The 25,542-nt window shown below is 38.1% G+C and overlaps 1 protein-coding gene across 1 annotated transcript in view; it reads left to right on the plus strand.

The window, feature by feature from the left end:
* Positions 1 to 17,639, plus strand: part of PLCXD3 (phosphatidylinositol specific phospholipase C X domain containing 3) — a 60,205-nt gene extending 42,566 nt beyond the window's left edge. Inside the window, exon 4 of the mRNA XM_027101270.1 lies at positions 17,486 to 17,639. Within this exon, the coding sequence (XP_026957071.1) occupies positions 17,486 to 17,639 (154 nt within the window). The remainder of the gene's footprint in view (positions 1 to 17,485) is intronic.
* The last annotated feature ends 7,903 nt before the right edge of the window (positions 17,640 to 25,542 follow it).

Genomic DNA, 25,542 nt, shown 5'->3' on the forward strand with positions numbered 1-25,542 from the left:
AGTTATTTAATTAAATTGTTTTATAAGATCATGTTATCTGTTTTCAGGACACTGTGTGCAGTCAATTTCAAAATTCAGTTGTAGGCAAATACCCTGACATAAGGCTGACTGTGGTGTCTGCTGGCCATCGTGTTCCCTGAATGAGACTGCTTCTTAGTATCTCAGAGAGGTGCTGCTAACAGATGTCAAGAGAGCAGCATCTATATAAAAACATGCAGTTAATGCAATTGTAGGTGTGACTCTATAGAATTTTGGAAGTTAATTGAGATCCCAGAAAACGCACACACACACACACACACACACCCCAGAGCCTCTTTTCTGAATTTTCAACAGGTGCCCACCTGAAGGCTCCTCTGACCTTCTTTATGGCCAGTGATTTTTCTTCTATTCCAACCAGAATAAATCCTACAACAACTTTTAAAGACCTATCCCTGCAAACCTCCCCTGAGATAATCCAGGACTGGATAGGGTCTGCCATGAGGGAGCATTTTATTTCACCTTTCTAGGAGTCATTTTTATTGCATTCTAGATGAATGTGAGGGAGATTTTAATTAAGAAAAAGAAGGGTAGCAAGTGTCTTTTTAGGACCACATTTTCAAACACTGCCCTAAAACATAACCAGACACAGCTGCAAATAATGCTTCTCCTTCATAGGGCACATTATATGCTCAATGACTCTTAGAATCAATAGCTAGTTAATTAATGACTTAATTAAAACTACAGTGAGCACCAGCCCTGAGGAAGGGCAGCATTATTGTCATCATGTCACTTTGCCAAACCCTGCTTCTGTAGTCGCTAAGTGCAGACTCAATCAGGCAGGCAGATAATTTACATGGCCAACTATTCACATGCATATATGATTCCAAGTTTTGAAAAAAATTAGATTTCTCTGTATTCGTTGCTATCTTTACTCTAAAACAACCCAGTGGAGACTCACCTGGATGTTTAACATCCCCTGACAATACCGTTGCTGCTGCCAGCTAGGGCTACTTCCTAGAGGAACCAAACTTCCATATTTCTCATCTGCTGCTGCTTCTTAGTCTCCAGCAACTATCCAGCCTCAGATCACTCTTGAAGGCTCTTCTTAAATTTCTGGTGGGACCTCGCCTCCTGCATGCTTGGTACCTTTTTTGGTGACAGAGAGGAGATTCCCTGAACTCAAGAGGAAGAAGAATGTGTAAGGTAACAAGCTAGTGTTGACGCTTCTAGAAGGAGAGCTGCTTCCCCCTCCATTGGTAACCTAATACCTTCCTCCTTCCTTCAGAAGAGGCTGTTAAAGAATTCCAAGGAAAAGATGGCAATGGAATGGCTGGGAAACATGAATAGAGAAATAGTCAGAATCTTTGGCCATAATAAGAGAAGCATAGTACCCAGAATGAGGGTGGAGATACTCTATTATACTCTATACCTAAGTTAGAAAATTGCATGATTTTCCAAAGGTAACTCTTTTGTAGGGAATATACACAAAGTGGAGTGTTCAGAAGGGAGTGGCAAGGACAATAAAAATGTTCCAAATGGGATGTTTAAGATGGAGAAGGGCAGGTACAGATGGTGGGGTAGGAGAATCCCAATCATTTTCAAATATTTAAAGGAATATCATGTTGAAGAGGAGCAAACTTGTTCTGGGGGAACCTAAGAAACTTCTAACAGTGGAAGCAGTCTTAAGATGGGAGGGTCTGACTCAGGAGACTGTGAGAATTTTCAGTCCTTGAAACATATGATAAAGTTGAGTCTGAGGGCTTCCCTGGTGGCGCAGTGGTTGAGAGTCTGCCTGCCGATGCAGGGGACACGGGTTCGTGCCCCGATCTGGGAAGATCCCACATGCCGCGGAGCCTGCGTGTCCGGAGCCTGTGCTCCGCAATGGGAGTGGCCACAGCAGTGAGAGGCGCGCGTACCGCAAAAAAAAAAAAAAAAAAAAAAAGTTGAGTCTGAAAAAGATGCTTTCTAACAATAGTTCCGGAACAGTGTTCTGTAGAACATTAGGTCCACTAGATGTCTGTTGGTTGTTTGTAGGAAGAAATTTAAAAGATGTATTTGTGTGTGCATGCCCATGTGTTAATAGTTTGGGGACTATTCTTGGGTCAAATAAATTTGGAAAACACCAGTTTGAGGACAGGGGAATAAGTTCTTGACTTATCTCAATGTCCTTAATATGACAATATGCTTAATATGCTATTATGTGTATTGTGAACATCAAAGAGGCTTCACTATTACCTAAATTTATTCAACCAATATTCAAAGGAATATTTATTTGTTTTAGGAATATCTTTCAATAGCTCATGAAACATTGAAACATGGAACTCTGTTTAGGTAACATTTTTTAGAGAATATGGTCTCAGATTATAAACATCATAGAGACATTTTCAAACCTGATAGCCTCTGGTGCTTTTCTAAATGTGGCAAGGAGGAAATATACAAGGAAGAGGGAGGATGCATTAGCAAATAAGACACATATATGGCACCAATATGGTTTGGCAATATTTATTGTACGTTTTTAAGTTCCTAGGAATTTTCCATGTTGTCAAAGAATGCTAAAGTGGAATATTTTTAAAGTGTCAGGTAACACAATTTCCCAAAAATATAACCAACAGAGAACACAACGGAAAGCACTCTTCTCATACTAACTGACTTAAAATTTTGCACTCTTTCGGTACTATTAAAACACTCTGACTTTGTAAGACCATTGTCAGGAGGAAATTATAGAATTAACAGCATAATGAATCTTATTCTCTTGCAGAACAAATGACATGTTCCTCTGCCCTTTGCACCTGCAGTTGTCACCGATTAAAGGGGAAAAGGCCAAAGAAATCACCCTCTGATAATTATGCATGATTGCAGGGGCCCAGAGACACACAGACACATTAGCACCTGGGAAATTATGATCAAATTAAATTCTGTTTGTATTCATTCTGCATGTTAACATTTTCTCTAAGGAATGGGAAATCTCTGAATTTGACTTTTTAAAACAATTGAACATCTGAAATGGATGCTATAACAACATTTAGCTTTGAAAGAGCATGTCAGGGACATGGAGTTGCACAAAGTACTATACAGAAAAGGCTGTGATGATGGAATAAATACCACGTCGCCGCCACCACCCCACCCCCAGCTTCTGCTGGGCAATTTGGACTGGAAAAGTCTCCCATCAGAGTGGCCATGACAATTGTTTCCTTTAGAAGTAGGTTTAGATGTTCTGGGCTTCTGATACATTATTCATAGCATAATGGTGTCCAGAGGGAAATCCTAACAGATGACCAATGTAAGACTATGTGGTCACTATTTCTAAGTAGTCTAGACTTGGTAGCCTTTCTACCAAGAGTAAGTGGAGGTACCCACATGATTCTGCATAGTGCACGGCACTAAGCATAAAGGAGGTTTTTCTCAGGTGATCTTCTCCCACTCTCCCTCTTGAAAAACAACCCTCAAACCACCATAGGACCTACCCCGTTTGCATTTAAGAAATGGAAATGTAGTTTTAATTTCTCTATCTCATTAAGGTTACCAAAGGCTACCCTTGATTCCTACTTGGGTGAAAGTCCACTGATCACAGAATTTCTTGCCATCTAAATTGAACACTTGTAGGTTGGGTTTCCCAAGAAATAGACTCTAAGGCTCTGAGATTTGTGGGCAGTTTTATTCCAGAGTTCACTTGGGATCCACGCCTATGGGAGAGTGACAGGAACAGGATTGAGTAGAGGGAGGAGTCGGCTGTGATGCAGTCACAACAAAGGTCTTAGCCAAGCCTATAGGAAGCTCTGGAGCTGGGATGAACCTTCCGAGTTGTCCCACCTTGAGGCAAGTGCCTGTATACACTCCTTCCCAAAGATCAGTCATTGAATGCAGGTTGTCCCCAGAGAGGGTGTGTGACCTTGAGTGGTGTGACTAACTCTTTAGCTGAGGGCAATTCTCAGACAGAAACTCAGCTGACAGCTGACAGCCAACAACATTCCTAGCACTCATTGAGATGAGTGCTCTCAATCTGGAAGGGAAAATCTGGTCAGCTCTTCACAGCAGGCACTACACATCAATATAGAGAGTAACTTTTTCATAGAGTTACTTGCCTTCAAGTAATCTGAAAGTAGGAAAGATGAAGGTAGCTAACATGTATTTACTGTCTACTATGTACTAGGTACTTCAAGCATGAACACTAAGAATGGAGTAACAGCTATCATTTATTGAGTTATCACCACTCAAGTATTATGTTAAAATTTTATGCATGTTATTTCATTTAATCTCCACATTAATTCACTCTTTTTATTCTCTTTCACAAGTGAGGAAACTGAAGCTTGAAAAGTTTAAGTGACTTGCCTAAAGTTACATGAGTATTAGTGAGAGTGCTGCCAGGATTTGAACTCAGTCTGCTGCAAAGTCCTCTTTCTTAACCTCTATGTTACACCACCTATCCATCTTGTATTGTTTTGTTTTAGTCTTGCAGAAATCCTAGGATTTACATATCATTATTATCCCCATTTTACAGGGAAAAACAACCTTCCCCAAAGTCACACATTACTAATAACTCAAATAAGGCTCTGTCTAATTCTAAAGCTCTTATTCTTTCTAGTGCCCCTGTATCAATTGTAGGCAGTCCATTAAAACTTAATAAATACTCACTTAACTTATGAGTACTTAGAGAGTAGTCTTTATTTAGCCTCACAAATATATAACATTCCATGGAATATTTCCACTTGGAATTGGAATGTGTGTCAAGAAAGAGGCCAGCAGCTAGTTCATGAGGCCAAAAGAGGCTTCGTGGACATCACTGTCAAATGTTTTCATGCAACTCTATTCAGAGCAATTAAACAATTTCTATTTGTAACAATTCAAGTATTTCCAGAATTAGTCCTATAATTAAGGCAAGGGCCATGTCTGACTCATCCCTGTACCTACCCCAACAATTGCTACATGATTAGTACTCAATAAAATCTATTGAAAGTGAGAGAGAATATATGAACATGATGGGGACAAATAGTTCCCAGGATTTCACCATCAAGAATCTCTACAGATGGATGGATAAAGAAGATGTGGTATATACACAATGGAATACTACTAAGCCATAAAAAAGAATGAAATTTTTGCCATTTGCAACAACATGGATGGACTTGGAGAGTATTGTGCTAAGTGAGATAAGTCAGACAGAGAAAGACAAATACTGTATGATTTCACTTACACGTGGAACCTAAAAAATTTGACAAACTAGTGAATAAAACAAAAAAGAAGCAGATTCACAGATATAGAGAACAAACTAGTGGTTACCAGTGGGGAGAGGTAAGGGGAGAGGGGAAATATAGGGGTAGGGGAGTAAGAGGTACAAACTACTGTGTATAAAATAAGTACAAGGATATATAGTACAACACAGGGAATGTAACCAATATTTTATAATAACTATAAGTATAGTATAAGCTTTAAAAACTGTGAATCACTTTATTGTACACCTGTAACTTATATAATATTGTACAGAAACTATAATTCAGTTTAAACAAAGAATCTCTTACACCATTTTTCCTCACAGAGACCATCTTCTCTTAATACATGTATATTTTATAGGTAATAATTTATCTCTCCATCATTAAAATTAAAAGCATGCAGATTTCCACTAGAATTTCAAATAAGCAACAGATGGTCAATACTAAACCTGAACTGATAAAATGATTCTGCCCATTGTTAAGAAGAGCAGCATTTCAGTTAAGCTGTGTGACCACAGTTCATGGGTGACTGATTTCTTTTGTGACTTTCAACATTATTACCACTGCTATCCCGAGATCCAGGATCCCCAAGTCAGGAACAATTGAGAGTGAAGGGATAAACCTAGATAGTCCTTGACATGTTTGTTCCAGGCAAAACCAGAAATGTTAAAACTTCTTTTCTGCACAGGTGAGCAGCAGCTCTTTCTCTGCAAATGGAAATCTTTCCAAAGAGGAGAAAGGACAGGCAGGTGCCAGCAGATAGAAACTGTATGCTTTGAGTAAAGTAAATTGCTTCTGAGCTTTGAGTCCCCAGATTCCCGGAGCATTTGTTCTGAGTGAGCGGCTATTTGGTACTGAGGAAGAGACTGTGAGGTGAGAACACTTGATCCCACACAGATGTGTTCATCATATTGAGACTCTACCCTTGAAAGAAAGCCCACTGTCTGCCTCTTTGGCAGTCTAAATCTTAATACACTGAAGGGTCTCTTTGTTTAGAATGTACAAAGCTTTCTTTCTTCCTTCTCTCCCTTAGAAAATCAGCAGACAGAATAGTGCAGAGGCCCCATCGAGGGCTGGCTGTGCTCATATTCTGTCTCCTGGCAGGGTTTATGGCTTATTCTGAAACAGGGGCTGAAGGGAGTGATGGGCCTGAGGACACAGCACATCTTATGAATTCTAAACACCATTCTTCTTGCAGTTTATATGATCTTATTTTAATTGAAAATGGATTTTTGACGGTTTTCTTCCTTGCCACAATAAAAAGGGCTACTTTTGCCATCATCAAAGGAAACAGATGGCGTCTTTTGCTTTGATGTGACTGCATTACTTTTTGTCAAACAAACACAAAGCTAAACTAAACTAACAAACTTCCAGGCATGAGAGGGAGGTGGGATTGTTCCCATGTCTTCTTGAGAACTTGGAATCTGTCCCTTTGAAAACTGAAGGCGGCTAGGATAGTTAGGGTGAAGGCGAGGGTCAGTCAGTCCCCCGATATTCCTGGTGTGACAGTGGCTCTTGTGTCCTTATCTTGTGGCCCCCGGAGCATGTCAGCCCTCATGGCTGTGGCCGAGGTGTTATGAACAACCCCGACCTTACATCTGAATAGTACCCACATAGAGATCATCACCTGGTGCGGAAGTGTCTACCCCAAGTGTTGTCACACCTAATTTTCCAAATAGGAAAAATTGGGACTCACAGGGTTAATATAATTTATGCAAGATTATAAAACACAATAAAAGACATTACTATAGTCAGGACCAGAACTGAAATTTCTCTCAACACCAATCCAGTTGACTTGACAGTTTTTGTTTGTTCATTTTTTTGTTTTTACTTTACATAGTCTTTATTTTTTTTCTAACATCTTTATTGGAGTACAATTGCTTTACAATGGTGTGTTAGTTTCTGCTTTATAACAAAGTGAATCAACTATATGTATACATATGTCCCCATATCCTCTCCCTCTTGTGTCTCCCCCCGACCCTCCCTATCCCACTTCGCTAGGTGGTCACAAAGCACTGAGCTGATCTCCCTGTGCTATGTGGCTGCTTCCCACTAGCTAGCTATTTTATATTTGGTAGTGTATATATGTCAATCCCACTCTCTCACTTTGTCCCAGCTTACCCTTCCCCCTCCCCGTGTCCTCAAGTCCATTCTCTATGTCTGCATCTTTATTCCTGTCCTGCCCCTACGTTCTTCAGAACCATTTTTTTTTTTTAGATCCCATATATATGTGTTAGCATACGATATTTGTTTTTCTCTTTCTGACTTACTTCACTCTGTATGACAGACTCTAAGTCCATCCACCTCACTACAAATAACTCAATTTTGTTTCTTTTTATGGCTGAGTAATATTCCATTGTATACTGTGCCATGTCTTCTTTATCCATATATCTGTCAATGGACACTTAGGGTGCTTCCATGTTCTGGCTATTGTAAATAGTACTGCAATGAACATTGTGGTACATGACTCTTTTTGAATTATGGTTTTCTCAGGGTATTTGTATGGAAACACAAAAGACCCTGAATAGCCACAGCAATCTTGAGAAAGAAAAATGGAGCTGGAGGAATCAGACTCCCTGAATTCAGACTATACTACAAAGCTACAGTAATCAAGACAGTATGGTACTGGTACAAAAACAGAAATATAGATCAATGGAACAGGATAGAAAGCCCAGAAATAAACCCATGCACCTATGGTCACCTTATCTTTGATAAAGGAGGCAAGAATATACAATGGAGAAAAGACAGCCTCTTCAATAAATGGTGCTTGTTGTTTGTTTTTAATAAATCTCTCTCTCCCCAACTAGAAGGTACACACCAAGAGGGCAAGGGTTGGGTCTCTTTCTGAGCACCCTGGCATCCTCAGCACACAGAATAATATGTAGCACATAAGAGGTGCTTTATAAATATGCATTGAACAGATGTCTTTATCAAGCTGCAGATGGAGTTTGAACTTGATTTGAGCAGAGAATCTGGGAAGGTTAAGAAGAGAGGGATTTCTTCCTTTCATGGCCACAGAGGGAAAAATTCAAACCAGCTATATGTTTAGTTGTAACTTTCATTATTTTCTGTTTTACACCTAAATAGTTGTGGGGATTTAGTTCTGAAAGTACATAGTGCTTGTCATAGGAAGACTTGGGAGGACTTTAGTCTCTTATTCAAGAAAGTCCAAGTCCTCTAAAATCTCTAGAGTTGATTTTAGGGCATTTGTTTTGCAGATCATTCACATGACTTCATTCTTTCTCTGAGTGCAATCTCAGGGGAAAAAGGTTTTTTTTCCAAAAATGAGTTATTTTTATCAGGCATAAATCAGATATGCTCCTTTCGAAACAGAAACAGGTTTAGCAAAAAATGCTAAGCCTTGTCTTCATGCAAGTTACAATCTCTGAGATACATCCATCTGTCTACCTGAAGTTATTCTGAAGCCCTTTCTGGGGTTTAAAACTACAGATGCAAAGGCCCTGCCTTTTATCAATCACTGTATGATTCAGTGCATGAAATGCCAACCTTTTGGGAGTTTCTTTTTGTTTCATCTTTCTATCCTTTACATTTTCAAGTGAAATTTCTAAGCCTTCAGAAATGGCTAGATTGACAGGAAATCACATTTTAAATATGTCAGACTTGAGTTGAATTAGTTGGTCCTGAGTGACTCAGTTGCCCAAGGGAAGAAAGACCTGTGATCATTATTTTAAATTTTGCAGACCAGTGAAGCCTCCATTTCTCAGGAGAGGCTGGGTTTAAGAAAGGCAGTAACAAGGCTCTGACATTTCATTGTAATCTTTATTTCCAAGGGCATCAGAGAGTTCTGTAAAAATTAATTTAATTTAAAGATTCCATTTCTTTCAACAAAAGAAACATTTCATTGAAAATTAAATATATTCAAATAAAATTCACTGAAAGATTCAAGTGTTTTATTATCCACATTGTTCATTCATAACCACAAAATCCAACAGTTTAGAGAATTTAGAGAAATAGCATATATAAAATGCATTTTTTGTAAAAGTATTAGGTATATACACACACTTGAATATGAATTTGACATGGGTTCCTAATAAATTTAATTCTAATTAAATGATAGGTAATTATAATTAACAATAAATTGATAGTAAATAAAGAAATCTGTTTAATTAAGTTTAATGCTAATAAACTTTATTCTTAGAGAGATGATGACTACTATTGTCGTTATTAACACAGACTCTCAGGACACTTTACATGTAATGCAGGAAAAGTCATTTTGCAAATTGACTGTTCAATTTGGAAATTTGCCAGTAAGACCTGCCAAGTACAGAAAAGTTAAAATCCTTCAAGTTAATTTTTAAAAGACTTTTGTTTAGCAAAATAGCAGTGAATTCACAAACTAAAATCTGGCAATAGCCACGGTGAGGAAAACTGAGCAGTCTTTCCATGAATTATGTTACTGCATGCACTTTTATTCTAAAACTCAACCTTTTGTTTCTAAAAATAAAATCTATTTATTCAATACAAATTTATTGAGTACTCAGTCTATGCCAAGTGCTATGCTGAGCCTTTGGGCTCCAACAATGAGAAAACAGACAGTCTTTGTCCTCAAAGCCACTGCTGTCTAGATAGGGGGCAGGTGTTGATCAAACATGTAAATATAATTACAATTCTGACTAGTGTTTTGAAGAAGTGACATTTAAACTATCACCTGAAAGAAAAGTGAGTGAGTTGGTCAAGCGAAGGGGCAGGGAAGATGAGGTATTCTTGGTGAAGGAAAAAAAAAAAAACAGTGAACAAACAACAGCCCTTACAATGTTCCCTGAGGAAAATTAGGCCGGTCAAGATGAGTAAGACTGTGGATGTGGCTAGAATTCAGTGAGGGAGAGAGGGACCAGAGATGAAACTGGAGGAGCAGCTAGTAGCTGCTGTTCAGAGCCTATAGACCAGTTAAGAATTTTTATCTTCATGCTAAAAGCAGTGAGGGGTGATTGAAGCATCCTAAGTAGTAGACTGACATGAATTAATAAGTCAGGTTCAACACACTGAGGGTTACTGAACTCAGCACTTCCAATTCCTAAATCTTTTCCTTTAAATCTTTTCAAAATTGTTTCTCAAAGCTAGAACATCAGAAGACCTGGCTCCCACATCGCTGCTCTCCTGTTGCTTCCTTGGAGGAAGGTTTTCTGATTCCTGTAGACTTGCCTGTTTCTTCTCCAAGAAGCCTGCAAACTGTTTGAAGATGCCTTTCCTCAGGAGAGCTCCATATTCTGGAGAAGGGCTTTTAGGTTTCATGTACCAAATTTTGGTTCTGGACCTGCTCTTTTGCTAACTTAAGTTAGAATCTATGATGGGAAAAGCATATTTGGACGTTTGCCCCAATTATGTGCCCCCCAAAAAAAACCCTTCCAAGGATACTTCCCTAAAGCTTCATTGCCAGTCTTGCCCTTATACACAAGGACATCCCCCCCACCCACTTTCTATCATTGATAGGAAATTGTGAAGGTTGGAAAGAAATCCCGCAGGCTCATTTTTATATCACAACTGTATTATGGCTGGGTGTTGCCCTCAGAATTCCCTGCTGCCTTCCTTCTTTGAGACTCTGGAGCAGGGCATTGCCTGGGCTGTCACTCAGTGGATATTCAATACATTACCACTCACAGAGAGCCAGGCACTCATCTAAGCACTTTAATCCTCATTAATATGCTAATGTAATAGATGATAAAACTGAGGCTTAGAGTGTTAACTAACTTGCTCAAAATTAATGCCAGTGCTGAGACTTGAGCAGAAACAGTCTGACTCCAGATTTGACACTAGTGCTAGGATTTTATTTAAATTTTTCTTTATCTTGAAATGATTCTCCTGGTAGTCAGTGAGGTCTTGCGAATAAACAGTCTAAATCCACACTGTAAATCCATCATCTAATGAAAATGAGAGATTAAGAAAAAGAGGGGCATTTAAAAGACAACATTGCAGTATCTATTTAGTCACATCTTTCTATGTGATTATAGGAGACCAAAGGAGACTATTCCATAAATAGATACTAAAATATTAATATACAAATTCAAAGAGAATTTAGTAATCTCTTCAGACTACATAATTTCACTAAGAAATATTTTCCTTCATAATATTAGTGAATGCTCTTCAAATTTCTGCTAGCAACTTTTTGGTTATAAAGGTGGAACTAATATGAAAAAATGAATGAATGAATGAGCAAATGAGGGCTTTTTAGGATCTTGTAGCAATCTGAGAACTTCCAAAGGGAACTTCCTAAGCTCTTTATTTATAAGTGAAGAGAATACAAGTTTCAGTGCCATTAGATGATAGACTTTGTATGGAATTAATATTAGATTCTTCATTGCATAGGAAAATCAAAGAACTCTTCTTTAGACGAAATCAACAGCAAACCTAAGTGCATATAAAGGGAAGCTCTGACTTCACAGGTTGTCAAAGGAGGCGTTAACCATCTGGCCCAACACATTCCTGTTCCTCCCCTATTCCAGTCAGTCCCCCTAGTGTCCCCACACCTCCATGGCGCCTACTCTCTGGTCACCTTGTCTTTCCTAATCATGTCCTCTCTTTCATGCCCATATGCTTTTTTAAAAAAAATACTTTATTGCGGTCTGACATATAAAATGCTGTACATTTTTAATGTATACAACTCGATGAGTTTGGAGATAGGTACATACCCATGAAATCATCACCATCAAGGCTATAAATATATCCATCACCTCCCAAAGTTTCCTCCTGACCCCTTTATTATTTTTTTATGTGTGTGTGTGGTAAGAGCACTTAACATAGGATCTACCCTCTTAGCAAATCTTAGTATACAGTACAGTTTTGTTAGGAGGGCATTATGCTAAGTGAAATAAGCCAGACAGAGAAATACAAATACTATGTGATCTCAGTTATATGTGTAATCAAAAACTGTCAAACTCGTAGAAGCAGAGAATAGAATGGTGTTCACAGGTGCTGGAGAGAGGGAGAAATGGGGAGGTGATGATTAACGTGTACAAAGTTTCTGTTATGAGAGATAAGTTCTGGAGATCAACTATACAGCCCATAGTCTATTGGATGTGCTGTTCCCTTTTCTTGAAATGCTTTCTTCTTCTTTATCTAAAAAGTCTTGACCAAGCTCATATGTCACCTATTTTGTGACATGCTCCTTAAATTTCTCCATAATTTCTCCCAAGTGAAATAAATTATTTTACCTACATGCTCCCACAGGATCCTGTGCCCATGTCTGTTGTGTCATATTGTATTGTCATGGTTGGTTCACATCCATTTTACTTGTTAGACTTTGAGACAGCTGAGACCAGGATTTCTAGGTAACATTTGAGTTCAATTAATGTGCTATTTTCCTTTTGGGTCCCAGGGATTGTGGCAAGTACAGGGGATATTTTGATGACTATGATATGATTTTTGTTTTTTGAAAAGTGTGCAGGTGCTGATAGAAATAGGCATGGAAGTGGAAAATATGAACGCCATGTGCAGTGTGTAGTTACAGAACTGTGCTTATGGAGATAAAGCATCAAGAAAAGAGTTCTTCACCCAGATTTGGACTTGAGGGATGGAGATGCTGCCTGGGCCAAGTCTTGAAGGGCAAGCAGAAATTAGACCAAGAAGGGTACTGAAAGAAAGAATGGTATTTCATATAGAGAGAAGCCCTGAAAAAAAAAATAAAAAAGAGGCATGAAACCACAGGTTGTGTTTGGGAGAAAACATAAGCATTTCAGTATTACTAGAGAAAAAATGAGCATGTAGGAAGTAGCAACAAATGCAGCTGAAGAGAGGTGTGTGTGGTGGATGCATGAGGGAGGATGGAGGGACTCATATATACTGATCAAGAGCCTATGTATCTTGTAGGTGACAGAAGACTTTGCAGTGTTCATGTAGAAGAATAGTGCATTTGGTTGAGAGAAAGAGTGTTGTGACTGTAGTGTAGAAAAGGCACGAAAAAACAATTTGGTGGCAGGGCTGTGGCAACGTTTCTTGGAGAGAGGTGAGGAAGGTCTGAACCCCAAAATGGCTCTAGGGAGCTACACCTAGAATGCTGTCTTCCACAGATACAGTATATCTTTGTTGAATGAGTGATTTTTTTAAATTAAAGTTAAACCAGTTTTTCTTTTTAATTTTTTAAAAATTAAAAAAAAATTTATATTGGAGTATGGTTGATTAACAATGTTGTGCTAGTTTCAGGTGTACAGAAAAGTGATTCAGTTATACGTGTACATATATCCACTCAATTTTAGATTCTTTTCCCATATAGGTCATTACAGAATATTGAGTAGAGCTCCCTGTGCTATACAGTAGGTCTTTGTTAACCAGTTTGTCTTATACCATGAAAATTATTACACTGAGACAATATTTTATTACCACCAGAGTAGGCTTTTCAATTTACTCTAATTACCTAATATAAAAATTGATTCTCAGGAGGGCAAATAAAAAATTTACTCTTTTTATGTAAAAAGCACAGGTATATACAAACAACTTATAAGCGTATTTAGAGTCTATCTGTGGTATTAAAATTTTATTGAGAAGGAGGGTGAGGAGGGAAAAAATATTTTAAAAGGCTCCATAAGGGGGGAATAATTTTAAAAGTTTAAGAAATGCCACTCTAAATAATCATCATAACTTCAGTAGCATTTGCTAGTTTTAATCCAGTATACTGAGTCTTTTTGTTTAACATAATTCTACTTAAGTCTGTCTGAGTATTTCATATTCAGCTTGGTGTTATTGCTTGTTTTGTCTTTGGTATCATACTGACTTTATAAAACTATATCTGAACAGAAAAAGAGAAATATTCCCATGACTCAGAGAAACAGCATTTAAATGTAAAACTCCTATTTCACCTGAGGCCTAAAAGCTATTCCAAGATGATATTTCATCAATCCTCAAAGCAATCTATTTTATAGAGAAACAGAGAAGGGCACTCATATTCTCCTAACATAGCTCCATGGAGATAACGATTAGTTGTTCTAAATACAGGCCCAGGAATTTCAGTCTTAGAGCAGTAGTGGGTATCTGAGTATCTCTTTCTGTGATGGTCATGGTTCTAAAATGGGGGTTCTGTTGCTCAGGAGCCTCCCAAAACCTAGTACCCTAGGGATCTGGTAAGCCAGCTACTTGGTTAAACTTAATACATCAGCATCACGCTTCTCTACCCCACCTCTCACGTCTCAAAGTGAGTATATCTGCTAGAGAACTATTCTTCCCAGGAAATGCACTCGTTCTGATACTTTTTCCAAAGAGTGTCTGCTTTTTCTAAAATGCCAAGGTGATACTATATTCACAACAGAGATATAACCATCTGCCCTAGCAAGTGCAGAAGAGAAAGTAATGGAATTCAAACCCAAGTGGCTGCACACACATTGCCACGGCATCTGTCTTTCTAACGAACTTGAATACACTTGAGTCTGTGCTCTAGGGATCCAGATTTTTCATTTCAAGATAGAATTCTCTTCTGAAGCTGTTGTTGTGAAGACAAAATTTCTCCACCTGCCAGTCTATTTTCTGAAGGCAATGGACCTTTTATTTATTTATTTATTTATTTTTGGTAATGGACCTTTTAAATCAATGTTATGCTCTTTTAGAAGCACTTGTATCCTCCTCTATCTGTATGCTGAAAAATGTGGATCTGAATTTTTAAGGTATTACCCACAGGATGAATGTAGTCCAAGGCAGTTGATTCAGTTTTGCCTGGATGGGTCAAGTTTGACTAGATACACTTTCTGAGGTCTGGAGAAAGACACACATATTACATTCTATGCTTCAACCTCACAAACCAAAAGAAGCATGGATTTCTTTTCTCCTTTATTTTCATGACACTACCTGCTCCTAATTTTCATCTTACTTCTATGCCTACTTCTCTCTTTTTTTAATTGAATCAACTTTTCTGCCCATGTTGTTGATTTTCAAATTTTCTCTTCTTGTCCTTCTTTATACTGTCTTCCCAGGTCATTTTATCCACTCTCATAGCTCTAACTATTCTTTCTATGTGATGACTCTTGACCAGCTCTATGTCCTGAATATCAGAACTGTACTTAACTGTGAATTAAGATCTCAACTCATATGTCCCAAAGTCACCTCAAAGTCAACATGTCTCAGATTGAACTTAGCACATCCACTGGAAAGCCTTCAGTGCTGTCTTTCCAAGATTAGCGAATGATGCTCACCTGCCAGAATACCGCTAGAAATCTAGGCATCATCATGGCTTCTTTCTCCCTCTCCATCTACATCCAATCCCACACCAGTCAAATGTTGTCATTTTATCTCCTCAGTTCCTTTCAAATATATCTATTGTGGCCACTGAGATGTAAGCTACCATTATCTCTGGTCTGGCTTCCTTCCATAGCTCCCTAATTGTTAGCCCTGATCCCAGTCTTACTTTCTTCCATTCATTTGTTCACAATGAAGGCAGACCACTCTCTCTGAATCAAAAGTCTAAGCATATTATTTCCCTGGTTAACAGCTTTCAGTTGGTCTACATTTCTGAAAGCCCTCTATCATCCGGTTCCTTCTTATTTCTCCAACATTTTTAAGACTTCCTTAAATTTTGTAACTTCTCTGAGATTCTTAATCTCATCATTGTCTCTCTACCCACTCACTTCTCTCTCTCCCTCCATCTCACCCAGGAAATTAATGTCCACATGTATTTCCTCACTCTTTCATTGTTATTGCACTACCATCTCTCAGACCTCAGTTCATTTATCCCTTTTTCATGTCAACCTCCCTTCCTGCTCCCTTAGGTCATAGTGGTTTCTCTTCAATATGCTGTCATAGGATATTGCATCTTTCCTAACATCTCCTGGATCTGTCTGCACGCCCTACTCCTAAGCATGCCCTATTCCTGTCAATGAATGAAGGAATGCTATTTCTTCTGTCTGAAAATGCACTGCATCACCCTGTTCCCACCTTTACCCAGCTAAATCTTCCTAATCCCTCAACATTCAGGGAGCACTCTTCTGAAAAGTTTTTCCTGACTTTGCAAGCTAGGCTAGGTGGCTCTCCACTATGCTGTCATGGTAATGAATCATCTTTTATAATTAAGTCAGATCATAACACTCTTCTGCTCAAGGTCCTCCAAAGACTCCCCATTTCGCTCAGAGTAAACCTCAAAACCCTTATAATAGTCTACAGTGCTCTACAGCATCTGCCTCCCTTTCCTTATTATTTCTCTAACTTCATCTTTTAATACTTTCTTCTTTCTTTTGCCACATTTAGGCATGCTACCATTTCAGGGCCATGGCAGGAACTGAAACGCTTTCCCTAGCTTTCTATATGACAACTCCCTTGTCTTCTTCAAACCCTCGCACAAATGTCCTCTTGTCAATGGACCTGCGTAAGCACCTATTTTAAGTTGCAATCTGCTCCACACCTCTCTGTCTATGCACTCCAAATCCTCCTTTTTTGCTGCGTTTTAATAGCACTTATTCCTTCCTATCAAATGATATAATTAATTTATGATTATTAGTCATCGTTTGTCTTTCCTTATTAGACTGTAAGCTCCACACAGGTGGATATTTGTATCTGCTTTGTTCACTCAAGTATTCCAAGTGCCTTCAAGGGTGTCTGGAACAGAAGAGGTGATCAGTAAATATGGTTAAAGGATGAGCATTGATTGTGCTATACAGTATTAAAATTTTCTTCCTTGTCCACCTGCCCACCACCAAACCATGCACTTGTCAAATGCAGGGAGTTTTGCCCTTAAATCTATTTACAATATCCAGCATATTTGCTGAAAATAGTGGGTTCATAATAAATGTTTGCTAAGTGCATTTATGCATCTCTGACCTCACTACCCCATAGCTTTGCAGGGTTTGCAATCACACTATACCAAACTAGAATATGAGTGCAAGAATGTTGTTTCCTTAGTGGAGAAGCTTCTCTATAAATTCTCATGGCATCTGAGATCTCCAAAGATGGAGTCCAATGTGGACCAAGGTAGTGAATATAGCCAAGCCATCCTTCCATATCCTAGGGTTCCGTATGCATAAAGTTGATCCCGGGTTGGTTGAATTCACGGATGCAGAAACCGCGGATGAGAAAGGATGACTTTACTACTTCATTTTATATAAGACACTTGAACATCCACAGACTTTGGTATCTGTGGGGATTCCTGGAACCAATCCCTCATGGATTCCAGCGATGGCTGTATTTCTCCTGCAGAGTCACTTCAGAGGTTAAGAATTTGCCATCGTCCATTTAGCTTTTTTCTCCATCCTGTGTCTGTAATAGGGGCATTTATTTTAATAAGTTAAAAAACTAAAGGAAGTCCTGGGAATCATGAGCTCAAAAAATAATATCTTTCCTTCTGTGACTTCTGTTTTTTCTTCTTTTCTCAGAGCTCTTCCTGCCATGATGCAGTGGGTCCGCACGCAGAAGCCAGGAGAGAGTGGCATCAATATTGTCACTGCCGATTTCGTAGAACTTGGTGATTTCATCAGCACTGTCATAAAGCTCAACTATGTCTTTGATGAAGGGGAAGCCAACACTTGATAGTACCATTTGGAGTGCCAGTGAATAAGATAGAGAAAACTCACTGTATTAGGCATATTATCTATAAACACTCTGATCTTCCTATTCCACTGAGTCTCTGAGGGAATAAGGGCTGAAAGTGGGTGGGAAAAGGGGGAAACCATTTCTTCAGTGATTATTATCATACTCTACATTACTATAAATATTTCATTTCCCATTTGATGAGCAAAACCTACTTCTAGTGTTAGGAATAAAAAAAGACTAGTACATTTCGTTTCTCAGAATTAGTTTTTGTAACTTATGGGTGTTTACTTGATTGTGTTTCTGATTTCAACCTAGGGCTCCTACACTGTGTATCCTCTAAATGAACCTTTCTGCTCCCTCTCTAGCTCGCTCTTTTTAATCAGCTGTTGTATGGGACTTAAAAATAATTAAATGCCCAACATAACGTGTATTATCAATACATTGTTGTGCTGAAATGTACTTGTTTTGTGGGACCTGGTATAATATTCTGTAGTCCGCAATCTCACTAACTTTGGGTCATAAACAATATGCATCTAATCTGTTTCCCTGCATAAGTAATATTGGTGGCCATAATCAGTAATTTTTGTGTTATATAAAAACAATAGTGTTTCACAGTATTTCTATTTAAGGCAGCTATAAATATAGAGTAAAAACTTTTGTGGAAGAACTATTAGTGCCAACTCCATAGTGAAAAATGGGGGTGGGGGAAGAGATGGATATCATTTTAATTCAGAAATCTCTTAACTAATATTGTCCTACAAATGCTCAGTAAATGAAAAATTATGACAAGAGTTGTTAAAATCAGAAAACTCTGAAAAGAACTCTTACAAAAGTTCTTCTAATAATTATCTTGACTGAAAAAATAAAAAGAAGAAAAGAAAGAAATGAAAGATTGAGCAAGCTTTCCTAACAAATTGAGATTTCCAAATATGTCATTCTAAATCCCAGATTTTGAGGAATATATTCTGAGAAGGTTCAATGTGAGTTTTTTTACTTGAAGTTGAGGAAAATGGAAGGGTGGCAGAGTGAATTAGAGCAATGTTTTTGAAACTATGACCGTGAACTCTCAAGGATCGGTGAAACATTTTTAGGAGATTCTTAAATACATGTGATTTGGGCAGACTTATTGAAAATCACTTCTGTGTCCCACCCCAGGGTCAAGTTTGAGGCAGAGGCCAAAGTTTCACAGAAAGTTTCTGCCATCCACCATTTGATAGTCCAGGTGTATGAGGAAGAAAAATGGTAATGCAACTTTGAGCACTGCTTCTGCCTTGGTGTCTTTGTGATGCTTGACAGCTCTAAACAATCGTAAAAGAGCATGATAGCCCTTACCAATATGCCTCACAGGAATATTGTGAGGCATTTATAAAAATCTATAAAATTTGCTGAATTTGTACAATTCTGAATTATTTTATCTTCATGTTTAGAAATAATCTCACCTCAATAGTTTCCTGGGAAAACACAGTCCATGTAAAATGGGGCCATAGAGAAATAAAAGCATGCTCTCAGCTTTCAGTTAATTTAGATGTATGACATGTGGTTTAATCTCTGAGTCCTAAGTAAGGGATTTAATTCCAAGGTTACATACATCAAAATTATAAATAATCAAGAGTTGATTAAAAGATTATAAATACTCACTATGAGAAAATAGTGCTTATTAGCAGCTGTGGGGAAGGAAGAGAAATTGTTTATACTGAAGAGAACATTTATGAAAAGTGTGCAGGTGTGTGTGGTTGACCAAGTAGCATGCATATACACACAACAGATATGATCTCCATTCCAATTGTGTGTATATGTCTCAACAGACAAAATATATCAATATATACCCACTCTTGTGCAGGCAGACAGACACAAATACACACAAACACACACAGTCATGGACAGACACAGTGAAATTCTTCTTTTCAAGTGAAAACTTAGGTAATATTAAGTAATTTAATTTTAGGACCAAAACCCTTAACAATGTATGAAAAAGAGTTGATGAGATTTTTGAAAGTAGAGTAGCTGATCATGTTCAAATATTTTTGTAAAAATCGATATTAATTATCTACAAATATAATTTTCTCTCTGCTTTCCCTCCCCCTTACAGTTTTATTGTCTTTCTATCTCTCTCACCTGCTCTTTATATGCAATTGAATATGAATCCTTTCTAAAGGACTATAGCTTATTGAAATTTATGTCCTGTGAAGTTGTTTTTTGGGGAGGTTTTCTCTGACTATTCATTATTCATCCCTCAGGAGGATCTTTAGCGAAGCACACTTGCAATGACACAAGGATTTAACTTATAAATGTATGAGAAAACAGATCTTTCAACATATTCAATACAAATGAAAAATGAATAAAATATAGAGGTACATATGCTGTGTTTTCTTGAACTTAGATGCTTTCTTATGTTTGCTTAGAATTAGCTTTGTCATATCTGTCATTTGGGTGCTGAAAAAAACAAACATGCTGAAGCATTAGATTAATTTTCCGGTTTCTGAGTTAGAGAAAGCTTTTAATTGCTATTAATGATATGCACATAGAATCCTTGTTTGACAAAAGATACTTCCAAGCCAATGTTTGGTGTCCACGTGGATGTACAGCATCTAAGTAACAGGCACTGGGAGTAAATGGACTTGCCTTAATTTCTAAAGGAGGGAACAGATAGAAGTGAACCATGCATCCTCCACTAGAGGAAGAGTTCACTAGGAGGGATTCCTTTGCAAGGGGAATGGAGAGAAAATGCCTTTGGCTGTCTTCTGCCCATTAGCCCTGCTCTGGGACACACTTAGGGAGCAGGCTGTGGGCCTTAAATAAAGAGGTAGGGGGTGAGGACTAGTGGTATGCAATCAGAGCTTACCATCAGCCTAAGCTCCTTTGTCTTAGCTGGGCATTGAGTTTCCAGAGAGTTAGAGCACAAGGGCTACAAATAGACCCCCAAATGGTAGGAGATACATCTTGGTGCATTTTTTGTTTTGCTTATTTCTTAAGACTTTTCCATCACAAGTCCTGCAAGGCAAAGAAAACAGAAACAAAATCCAACTTTTACCCAATCTACAGCAGGAAATCAAAGAAGTGAGTGGCTGAGATGAGGGAAAATATACAAAGAGTATCATTTTGGGGTTTGCTTTCCTGTCTGTAATTTCGAAGGACGAATATTTAGATACTCCTGCCATTATTCTTATGTCTCCCTTATTACTACACAATCATATGAATGCAGAGAATGAGGAGGCATCTTTTAAAAGCCTTAGGATATTCTATATGATGACCTCAATATTTACTTTCAGCCATACTGGGAAAACTCACGTTTCATGGAGTGCCACCTAACAATGAATGTATTAGAGCATAAAGTATTTGGTATGTATGCACCTGTGTGTGTACACACGTCCTCACACACACATACACACACACACACAGACACACACACACACACACACAACATGCACATCTCACACACTATTCAAGCTGAAACTGCACTCTAATCACTCAACCTGATTCTATTGTCATTTTAACTCTTAAAATTAGTATCTCCTACGTAAGTAGGAACAAACATAATTCAAATATTTAAGAGGAGAAAAATCACTAGAAAACCAATGAAAAATGAGATCTTCATAAATAAGAAATGCCTAGCAGTAATAGTCTAACTACACTGTCAATTACACTTCAAGCTAGAGAATCAAGGATGGACTTAAATATAAATCACAGACAGACATGCATCTTCGCTTAATGTTGTTTTAAGTTCTTTGAGTTCTAACATGTTTTAGCCAAGGTTACCCATTCAGGATCTCCCCTGTTAGGATTCCAGACTGGAAGTTTGGAAGTCTCAGGAAATGTATGTTTTCATGACTTTTTCAGTTCTACAATTTTAATGATCCAATGACACAATCTTCTGACCTTTGGTTGCTTGTCCAAATGAGAGCTCCACAGGTAGAGTGCTCGCTTTTTGAATTGCTAATAGAAAATAATGCGTAGTGTCCCTCAGGATATGCTAAACAAGGTTTTTAAAAGTATTTTATTTTATAGCACTTTAGTTTTTTCAACTAGATTTCAGTGACACAATGGTGTAAATGCTGTATTTGCCATAACTTATTGGTGGCTCCTGTGTTACATACAGTTTCAAATAATGCTCTAAATTATTTGTTTTCCCAATGACAGTGATAAAATGTTCTGTAGAATTTGTAAAACGTGTTGATTAAGTCAGTTGAAAATTGTGCAATTTTTATTTCATTTGTGATACTCTTTTGTAGGTATTAGTCCTAAATGTGTATTTGTATGAGTCAGAAGTATGTGCTTGTATGTGGTATGTGTGTATTAAGTATACTGTATCTTATACAAAATTAAACTTATCCTAAAGAAAAAGGCACATTATGACCAGCCTTAATTCATTGACATTTTTGTTATTGTTTCAATTTGGGATTAAAATTTTAAGAGAAATTATATTTTTGTTAAAAATGGTCTTTTTTTAAAAATCACATGAGAAATGTGCTTTAGCACTCATTTGAGTTCCCACAAGCAAATAGTCCAGCCTGTGGAACACCCAATGCTCTTTAAGTTTCAAACATCAATTAATTTATTAACATCAATAACATGCAAAGAAACTAAATTCAGATTCATTTCCATCAACAACAGAACCAGTGCATTCCTAAAGCTGTTCTTCCAAATATGGAACCCATTTTGCTTAAAGGATAAGTTTTCCATAAAAAACTGTTTCTCCAAACCATTACTTTTTAAAAAATTGGATCTTCTCAAGTGAGATGAACTGCCTTGGCCCTGTGAGAGTCAGTAAAGACCCTTTGCAAAAAAACAGGATGCAACACTCTTAAATTTTTGCTATCTGCCTATATGCAGTTTAGCAATAAAAAACTAAGTACTAATTTGAGGATCTGCACAGGTGGCCATGTTCAAAGCAAAACTCTGTAATCTTCGGGCCTGGGATCTTGGTATGGAATATTAATCAATCTTCTTTCCTCTCTTTCTCCATCTTCAATTATTTTTGTCCCATATTTAAGGTTGCTCGGTAGAATACAGGACACCCAGTGAAATTCGAATTTCAGATACATATGAATATTTTTAGTATAAGTATTTTCCCAATATTTCATGAGATGTACTTATATAAAAAAATGACTCATTGTTAATCTGAAATTCACATTTAACTGGTTGTGTTTGTATTTTTTTCTAATCTGGCATCCCTATCCATCCTGACTTTCTACTTTTTTCATCAGGGCTACCTACCTATAGGGGGTAAAATCCTACCTCTTTCTACACTCCTGTGTTAAAATACTTTACGAAAATCCATAGTCCTAATACCCTTCATGAAGGAAAATATTGGCCCATGCCAAGTCCTACAAATGCATTATGAAGGACCCACTCAAATCTAGGAGGAATAATCAGATAAGAACTTTTATAAGATTAATGCCACATTCACTGGCCTGTTGTGAGATCCAAGTCTCGCTCCACCTGCCCCCCTTAATCCCTTAAGTAACATTTCTCAATAATTGGGACAACCAGTAACACACCCAGACATTTAAAATGACCCTGGAGTATATATAGTAGCACCTTCCAACCCATACCAGGATCTCTTTTAAAATTTATTATTTTTTTCTTTCAGAGAGGTAACAAACTAATCCCTTACTTTTCTCATTAACATCTTACCACAGATTACTTTTATCAGATTAGAACTGGTCTCCTACAGAACTGTAGAAAATTTGACTTAGGAACTCTCTTGACTGCCTGAGGAAGAGAGGAGTCTGAGGTCTGAACACAGCTCTGTCGGTGTCTACTCGGGCAGCAGGTGGGAGATAGAATGTAGCGCCTGACAATGAAGCCAGCACCTGACAGAGGCGCTCGCCAAAGCAGATTATCACAACCAGCACTTTTTCTGAGGAAACCCAACACGTCCCAGAGTAAGAACAGTGGGATCTAAGGCCAGTTTCTAGAACACTTTTCAGAGAGTAGAACCATGTCGGCATTCCTAAAATAGAGTTTTCAAATACTGTTGTATCCAATGGTGAATCCTTGACAGAGTCCGAATGTGGATGGAGTTTGAGAACACTTGGATAGCTACCTCCTCTCTTGAAATTTGTGTAAGTGATAAGAAAATCCAAATCCCTTAATGTAACATTTCCATCTCATGGCCCCTGCTGTCACACATTTGTGTTGATTTGCTTCATGTCTATAGGATGGGAATTTGCAGAGCTGGTGACATTTCCTTCATTGGACACTAGAAATTCACCAGAGGGAGACAGATCTGTGCCTTCTCTTTTTAGGATCTGGTCATTGATACTTTAATAAATGTGGTGTAAAGAAAATACATGCCTACAGTTCTGTTTAGCAAATGTGAAATTTTTTTTGATAAGATCGTGTTCTTAATGTTTAAAAATGTTTCTTTGTATCAGTGAAAAGCTTAATAAAGTCCTGATACCAGTTGTCTTAATATTTTTATTTCATATTCATCAGTGCTGCATGATAGCCCCAAAGTGGATCTCTTAAATAGGACACGACTCAGAGCAACAGGAAATATCATTCTTTTTTAAAAATATAAATCACCATATTAGGATTTCCTCTGTGAAAGAATATAGTATTCTCCACCAATAAAGGCAATGCCATGAGTGCTTCCATTACATCAAAGTTAGGTATCTCCGAAGTCTGATGCTTTTAGCTTCTGATATTGCCACAAAGGCCAATATCAGTATAGCAATACTATGTTAATATAGTATATTAATATTATAAAACAGCGTCTTGAGTTAAAAGCTTAATGCGAAATCTACTTTTGCTGAACCTCCACTATGTCCAATGCGTGAAACATTATGTCAGAAGTGAAATTGTATTTCACCAAATAAACCCTACTTGTTGGGTTCAAATCAGTCTTAAAACAAAACTTAAGCATTGTAATAGTATTATAAAAACCCAGCAAAAAACTGTGGTCCAAGATTATTTTTGAGGTTGAATTTGGACATAAATCCCCCAAAACGCTCTGCTTGTTATATACACTGGTAGGTTCATGACATTAGAGGATTTCTATTTATAAAGCTGTAATGATTTCTACATTTATGAAATCATATATATCTGCAAATAATATTCCACATAAGTATATCTTTGACCTTAACATAACACTGCTATAGTTTTATCACAGCCATTATTTATTTATTCAGTAATTCAGCAATTATTTGCCAAATGCCTACTATACAGCAGGTCCCCTGCTAAGCACTACAAAGCATTTCTAAGATGTTCTTTAGGACAGTGGGTAAGTACATCTCAGGTAGTTTACCATTAGAAATAACAGGTGGCATTATTTTGTCCTCTAAACAAACAAATATAAATTCGTTCCCAATGATCTTTTCAAAGAAATATCCCCAGATAGTAAAACTGTTTGAACACAGTTGTTCCTGAAAGCCTGAGAAGAAAGGGACAATTTCTACAGCAAGTATAATGGGAAATAGGTTGGTCTTACCATGAAGAGTGGATCCCCCCCCTCCCCCGCCACGATCCCTGTCACCATGCATAGGATGCTGTGTATGAACTTGGGTGCCATATTCTATCCATAGCTCCAAAACAGCAAAAACAGAGGCTCCGGGCTTCCCTGGTGGCGCAGTGGTTGAGAGTCCGCCTGCCGATGCAGGGGACGCGGGTTCGTGCCCCGGTCTGGGAGGATTCCACATGCCGCGGAGCGGCTGGACCCGTGAGCCATGGCCGCTGAGCCTGCGCGTCCGGAGCCTGTGCTCCGCAATAGGAGAGGCCACAGCAGTGAGAGGCCCGCGTACCGCAAAACAAAACAAAACAAAACAAAACAGGGCGAGAGAGAGTCATGGGCATATACACACTAACAAACGCAGTAAGGTAGATAGCTAGTGGGAAGTAACCGCATGGCACAGGGATATTGGCTCGGTGCTTTGTGACAGCCTGGAGGGGTGGGATGGGG

Source organism: Aethalodelphis obliquidens, unplaced genomic scaffold (genome assembly GCF_003676395.1).
Source record: "Aethalodelphis obliquidens isolate GAN/ISIS:26980383/991018 unplaced genomic scaffold, ASM367639v1 scaffold4, whole genome shotgun sequence".
In the NCBI taxonomy this organism is placed as follows: domain Eukaryota; kingdom Metazoa; phylum Chordata; class Mammalia; order Artiodactyla; family Delphinidae; genus Aethalodelphis; species Aethalodelphis obliquidens.